The sequence below is a fragment of the Helicoverpa zea genome, chromosome 6 (assembly GCF_022581195.2).
Source record: "Helicoverpa zea isolate HzStark_Cry1AcR chromosome 6, ilHelZeax1.1, whole genome shotgun sequence".
NCBI lineage: Eukaryota > Metazoa > Arthropoda > Insecta > Lepidoptera > Noctuidae > Helicoverpa > Helicoverpa zea.
The window spans coordinates 8,546,034-8,554,054 of NC_061457.1; the positions used below are offsets into that span (position 1 = coordinate 8,546,034).

The following is an 8,021-nucleotide window of genomic DNA, read 5'->3' on the forward strand; positions in this document are numbered from 1 at the left end:
TATTAAAATGATGTACGTCGCTGTTTTTACTATATGAATCTAGGTTTTGCCTTACGTATATTATATTGGCATAAATGTATTGAGACGCCACAGTCAGAATACCAATATCCTTAAACCTTTCCCTAAGGGAGACTCTAGCACCAAGTTTGTATATAGCACGAACAGCGCGCTTCTGTAGTACGAAAACATTCTCGATATCGGCAGCATTGCCCCACATAAGAATTCCGTAGGACATGATGCAGTGAAAATAGCTAAAGTACACTAAACGCGCCGTGGCTACATCGGTGAGAGCTCTTACTTTCCTGACAGCGTACGCAGCAGAGCTTAATTTACCCGTGATGCCAGTTATATGCTCACCCCATTGAATTTTGGAGTCTACTGTTATCCCTAGAAAAGTCGTAGCATGTACCGTTTCAAGTTCCTCATTGTTCAAAATTACACCGGGACCGAGATTTTTTACATTGGGCAAAGCAAATTTAATACATTTTGTTTTCTTCGTATTCAAAACTAAATTATTGGCTGTAAACCATTGCGTTACTAGTGAAAGACAAGAATTCACGTCATCAAAATCTACTCTATTCCTATCAACTTTAAAAATTAGAGACGTGTCATCAGCAAACAATACTACATCACACAATGATTTTAAATAATATGGCAAGTCATTAATGTATACAAGAAACAAAAATGGACCTAAAATCGACCCTTGCGGTACGCCCAAACGAACGGGTAGATTGGAAGATTTGACACCATTAACGTCAACACATTGCATTCTACCGCTTAAATATGAGCTAATAACACTAAGTGCGCTGTCTCTAATACCATAGTACTTTAGCTTCTGGGTAAGCGTTTCATGTTGGACGCAGTCGAACGCCTTGGAAAGATCACAGAACACCCCGATAGCATTCTGTGACTTCTCCCACGCACTGAATATATGTTTCAGTAGAGCAACTCCGGCATCCGTTGTGGAGCGACCCTTTGTAAAACCGTATTGTTCCGCATGTAAAATATTGTATGAATTAAAATGCCGGAGGAGTTGATTTAAAATTAGCTTTTCAAAAATTTTGCTCAACGCGGGCAGAATTGAGATCGGTCTAAAGTTACCTAGATCGTTCTTGCTCCCGGATTTAAAGAGAGGTATAACTTTACTGTATTTCATAAGTTCAGGAAAGGTACCTGAGTCAATGCACTCATTAAATATACGAGCTAAATAGGGCGCAATATCGTCAATAATACAGTTTAGGACTTTAACAGAGATACCCCATAAATCACCTGTCTTTTTTGAATTTAATGACTTGAAGGTTCTTACTATGTCATAAGGTGAAATATAACTAAAGGTAAATGTGGCTTCACATTGACTAACACTACTACGTAAAAGTTTTTCGGCGTTGGTGGCAGAGGAGTCTAAGCCGCTAGTGGTCTTGATTGGAATATTAGAGAAGAATGTGTTAAATTCGCGAGCTACATCAGAATCTTTCTCATAAACTTGATTCTCATTAATGATTTTATACTGATTATCACGCTGTTTGATTTTCCCGGTCTCGCTATTTATAATATTCCACGTCGCTTTTATTATACTCTTACTATTCTTAATTTTATTACTGAAATACATTGATTTTGCCGCATGACAAACTTTTTTAAACAATTTAGAATAATTCCTAACAAATCTAATAAAATTTTCATCAAAATTATAATTTTTCATTTCATACAACTCATACAGCTTAGCTCTACTCTTGTAAATGCCGGGGGTAGCCCACTCATTGAAGTTAGCCGTTTCTTTTAGTACGAGCGTTTTGGTTTTAAAACTAGAATTAAATTCGTATTTTATTATATCAAATAGTGCTCCGTACATTAAATGGGGATTGTTTTTATTTAATATTTCACTGTCTAGTTTCGCGTTAATATTATTTTTAAAACTATTAAAACGACTGGTTGTTAAGGGCCGACATGTTATTTCCCGCTTGATTTTATTCTTTTTATCAGGAAACCGCGCCAGTTGACCACAATGATCGGAAGTTAGGCCATTGGTAATCAGAGTCTCTGTGGCGCTACAATTAGTAAATATATTATCTAAACAGGTTGACGAGGTTGCCGTAATTCGAGTTGGTTCTAGAAATAAATTTACTAAGTTAAATGATTTAAATAAGTTTAGCAACCTTGTAGTTAAAGAAGATGATTCTAAAATATTAACATTGAAGTCACCGCAAACTAAAAGTGATTTACTAGTGGAATTAAGTTTAGAGAGAGAATTTTCCATTACTGATTCAAAAGTGTTAAAATCACCTGAAGGAGGCCTGTATACACAAATTATAACAAACTGTTCCAGTTCAACACATGATAATTCTACATTGCGCTCGACTGATAATTTTACTATATCTGAACGTTCCTTACATTTTAAATTATTAGTTACAATTATAAGAGAGCCACCATGGATGGCTTCCTTTCTAACGAATGAACTTTGTACTGTATAATTACTGTTATTAAGGAATATTATTTCACTATTTCTGTGCCAGTGCTCAGTTATGCACATAACTTGTACCATATAATGTTCAATGAATAGACTTAATTCTAAATATTTGCCGGAAAGGCCCTGAATGTTTTGATGTACAACATTCAGTTGATGTGGCCCACCCTTTGTCGCACCATGTAGTTTAAACTATCAGGTGTATCAATAGTTGTATTAGTAGAACTACTAATATTATTAAAAGAAGAGGTTACCGTAGTAGAACCCGGGTCAATTTGTATATTATTTGCTATCAATATAGCAATTTGTCGTTTATAATAAAAACTAAGATACATTGTATCATTTGTCACTACAAAATTATTTATAAATTTATTTGTATCAAAGTACATTATTCTATTATTGTATTGCCTGGTTATATTGTACATTAATAGATTTAAATTAAATATGTACTGATTTTGTTCTATAGTAAAATTTTTAGAATATGGTAAGGCACAGATGATAAACTTGCAATTTGTTGTATTATTTAATTTTATCATTAATTCAACACAATCTATTATATTTTGTTTATTGACTGCTAGACTATCTCCAAATAGCAATAAATAAATATTGGTAACGTTTTGTATTTAATAGCTTGTTTATGGTGTAATCAAACCTGTGCAGTAATGGCTTGTACCGTGCGCTATACACCATGTTTAATTACCTACCAGTTAGTAATAACGTATAATTATAGCAACCCGTAATACATACAATTATGTTTATGAGAACATCTCCGAAACCCCGTACGCAAATTAGAGGATTCTCATAAAATATTTAATGTTGGCAACACACCTATCTATACGTCACAAGTTTAACCCTGCAAACGCGAGCGGCAAGAAAAGGCGTTCGTTGCGTGCAGTCCATAATTTCCATAGTCATGCAAACTAGCGCAAACACTTCGTTATAATAACGAACTCGAACTCGCACGGACTAGAACTCGTACGAACTTCCTTTAATTAAGCCGACACTGGCTCGGACGTACATGTGTGCAATTAAAGCGGCTAGATATCTTGGTTTGAGTACTTTAGACCCCGTTTGAACGATAAGGTTGTTAGATTGGTACTAGTTGGTAGTTGGTAGCTGTGGAGGGTTGAGTAATGAGTTCTGAAATATGTATGTGTGATTGTATTGCTGTAAGGCCCACTCAGATGGTCTAAGCGTCTAAGTTCCATGAGGTAACTGATATGCTCAATTATCGTTACAATTAAAGTTCATGTACAAAAATACTTCGACTAAAAACTGACGAATTTCACATTCTTAAAAACAAGTTTGAATTATTTGTATCTACAATTTTTTTAAAACCCATTCATATACCTAACCGGGTATTCAAATCTACACTTCAATATTCAATCAACAACAAACTGTGGTTTCAATTAAATGGTATACAGTCCGGGTACAGTGAAATCCGTGCACTATCTTCAAGGATACGACACGATGTTCTAAGCCTTCGGCAAAATCCGTGCGTACAACGACAATGTGTGTGAACCTTTACATTTTGCGGGTATTAGCGAACCTATGTTTGTTATTAAAGCGGTATTAATGACGTCATGAATTATTGCGTGATAAGTGGTGATATGATGGTGTAAATAACTTAGAACTTTCACAAAATTGATGACTAAGAACAAGACGCAAATAATGTCATGAAAATGTTAAGTATATTTTTAACCGTCTCCCCAAAATGGAGGTGGTTCTAACTTCGCTAGTTTTAACTACATAAACTATTCCGATACAAGCAGGATCCAATTAAAAATCTGCCAAGAATAGTTGAAAGCAATCATGGAAACCGACAAAGTTATTACGAGACCGCGACATGAGCAAAAAATTCCACTCAATTCGGAAAACCAGTCACCTATATGTACTTGAACGTGCAAATAATTAATCCCAGAAGACGTTAGATACATAACCATGAAGAGGAATATCTTGCTGATGGGTTTGTTAATAGAAAGCAATTAATAAGATGGGGAGGGGAGCTTGCGCCACCGCGCGAGTGAAAATTGCATGCGATTATGTGAAAATACTTCGATATAGTATCGAGTGGAGCCTGGTAGTAACACTAGTATGTATGTACAGTCAGCTGCAAAAGTAATCGAAATTTTCAAAACTGCTTAACACCATGTTATTGATAAGATCTCGATAATAAATAGATGAATACTAGGGTATATTCATCTATTTTTTTTGGAAGTTCAGGATGTTAGGTAAATTTTTGCATTTGTGTTGTCCTTTACGATGTCAGGAACTTTTGAAAATGTTGATTTGTATACACCTTCTTTTGAAGCTAGCCGTACATACATGTCGGGTATTGTTAGTTGTTCGAGAACGTGTGCAGTCATTGAATTTATTCGGTCCCTAAGGTACTGCAGGGTACAATCTCAAAGCAATCGGTGCACTTCTGTACCTAAGACCTGGGAATGGGGTAAATAGACTCTTTGTGCGGTTGTTTATTGTGTGATCTGAAAACTAGATAATTATTTTATTTTTACCTTTTAGAAAACTACGTTCTTTACTAGCTTTTATAGACATAAACTGGCTTTACTTTAGGTAGCTAATAAATATGTATGTCAAATCGATTTTGTTGTTTATAATTTTAAGACACTGTTAATCCAAAATATAAAGTTTTATCAAGACAGACTAACCCATAAGCCTATATAAGCCATTGCGGGTTTTATCCCAAAAACTTTGCGCAATATTTTTGAATAAAAGTTCGATTTCAAAGTTATCTCTCCTCAGTTGAGAAATAACATCTACTGAATTATTTTAGGCAATTCTAATTCTAGACTTTGGATCTATAAATAGCTTATGCATAATTCTAAGAAAACACTTGAACAATATGTTAGCTGCTATGTTATGCTACAACTACGTCTAGGCTGCGGGCTCGTCATATGTCTCGGTAAGTAGTTTATGTCTGGGATAGACAGCCCTATTCTAGAACCGTATTGTGATAAGCAAGAAATTTATTTATTATCGAAAACATATGTAACAACGCAAAATAAAAATTCGAACAAGTTTTTACATAAGTTGAGAGGATTTTTTTTATTCTTTCGCCATATATCGGCAGGAATATATTCGACAAACTTGCTAGTCGTGTGCTTCCGAAAATTGTTGAGAGTAGGGTGTAATTCTTTTTAATTACAAAGGTTTTTTTTTATTTGAAATACGGTGGATCTCCGTAAACGACACTGTGACCGCATAGCAAAAGAGTAGTTGCAGTATATTTCATGAAATAAAAGACTGGCTGGCTATACCCATCTAGATAAACTCGCTTGCTCAGCATAGTTCATGAATACGGCCGTTATCCCCAGGGGTATCCGAGAGCCAAGGCACCAAGGTGTATGTTCAGTCTGTTTTAGTTCTATACTAGAATAATTATACCTAAATGTCCGAGTTTCGGCCTCAAGTTACCAACTTATAGTGTAAAGTTCGCCAAACTTGAATGATGCACTTTAAAGTTTCATTTTGATGATTATTGTGTGTATTTTATTCATATTTGGTTCTCTTTACTCTGGAGAGCGAGTGTCATTGGGCATTTTTGGGCTCATCGTGCCGAAGAGGTATAAGTATGTAGATATCTGAAATATGGTTCTATTACCTATTTATCTTAAAATAACTTACGTTAAAATAACGTTCGTTGAAACTTTAAACCTACCTACAAAGTATAAAATAAATGCACGTCGCTTTCCACATTGGATACTACCAATTTCGAAATAAAGTATCCATAGTAATTTTGTCAAATCGGATATAGAATATTGTAACATTTATTGTGTTATGGAGCATCGATAAATCTACACGGTACTCTCCCAAAAACCGTGTACCTACATATTTAGGTGACCTAGGTACACATTTACTCATACCACAAGGTTAATAGTGTGTAAACTCGTAGGATTCTCATTAAATATTCTGTTGCTTTTAAGGCCATTTAAGCTGCCTGATCCCGACTATCGATACTAGGATTTAGTCGATAGAACCTGTAGAAGCGAGCCGATTATGATACGACCCTCGACAAATATTTGTGTTGTTGAACTTATTATTGAAATGTAGTGTTACGTTGACAGTGTTTAATGCGACAGTTTATCTGTCTGTCGTGCTTTTATGCAAAACTACTGACCTGAAAGCTGGACCCTGAGAAAGGACAGGTGCTGCTTTTTTTTCTAAGGTTTTAATTCTAAGTATTCTTTATAAAAAAATAAGTTAATTAAGTACCTAAGCACTATCAACTATTTTCTTATTTTAATTATTGCTTTCTTATAAATTTAAGAAAAATACACACATTTGTTAACACATTTTTTATGTAAAATGTAAATAATTCATTATAATGTTGAATGCAAATTAAATTACCTACTTAACGCAGTGTTTCAGTATCTACTTAGTCGACATATCAAAGATCACTAAATTCAGTGTTAGTGTTGCGTGCTGTCACCGTTCACGGGTTATTAGGAAAACTCGGTCAAAATAAAATGGAAGCTATTTACATCGTAAAAGGGTGAGTGGGCCACGTGTGAATGATGAATTATTTGCTAAGTAAATAAACGACGAACATCCTAAAAATGTGTAAGAAGGTTTATTAATAAGTATTAACAATTTTTACACTGGTGGATATTGTTGCACGTATGACCTCGGTTTCTCTACGGAAGGCATTACACATAAAAAAGATGTAGTTGTCGGCGGAACGTTTCCGTCTGATGAAGGCCAGGCTCCGACCAACACTGCAAACCATGACAGGATCTGAAACGTTCCAGTCAAATTTGGAGAACCGATTTGCCGCCGTGGAAACCACAGCAGACGTTAACCAGAACCACGAATATGTGGTTCGGATCCTCAGGGAGGAAGGTTCGAGATTCTGTAACATGCAGCGTAAGGGCAAGAAATCAAAGCTTTCGGAAGAGACAATAACTATCGACCCATTTCCCTCCTAAGCCACGTATATAAGTGATCACGAACCGACTTGCGCGGAGACTCGACGAATCCCAACCACCGGAGCAGGCTGGGTTTCGGAGCGGATACGGCACCATAGACCACATCCACACAGTGCGGCAGATTATACAGAAGACCGAAGAGTATAATCAGCCCCTGTGTCTAGCATTTGTGGACTATGAGAAGGCCTTTGACTCGGTTGAAATCTGGTCTGTTTTGGAGTCCCTGCAGCGTTGTCAAGTAGATTGGCGATACATCCAAGTGATGAGATGTCTCTACGAAGCCGCTACAATGTCGGTCCAAGTACAGAATCAGCAAACAAGGCCCATACCGTTGCATCGAGGAGTGAGACAAGGGGATGTTATTTCCCCGAAACTGTTCACTAATGCAATGGAGGATATGTTCAAGACGCTGAACTGGAAAGGACGCGGCATCAACATCAATGGCGAACACATCTCTCACTTGCGATTTGCTGACGATATCGTCATCATGGCGGAAACGCTGCATGACCTACAACAGATGCTGAACGACCTGGCTGAATCTTCTCTACGCATCGGCCTACGGATGAACTTGGACAAAACCAAGGTCATGTTCAATGAACATGTTCTACCGGAAC

At 36.4% G+C, this 8,021-nt stretch overlaps 1 protein-coding gene across 1 annotated transcript; it reads right to left on the reverse strand.

Moving 5' to 3' along the window:
* LOC124631459 lies at positions 1 to 3,046 on the reverse strand. The gene is made up of 2 exons (XM_047165857.1): positions 1,449 to 3,046; positions 1 to 63 (listed from the first exon to the last, which is right to left on the reverse strand). Exons 1-2 carry the CDS (start codon positions 2,537 to 2,539, stop codon positions 30 to 32), a joined length of 1,125 nt encoding a protein of 374 aa, XP_047021813.1. The 5' UTR covers positions 2,540 to 3,046; the 3' UTR covers positions 1 to 29.
* Positions 3,047 to 8,021: the final 4,975 nt, after the last annotated feature.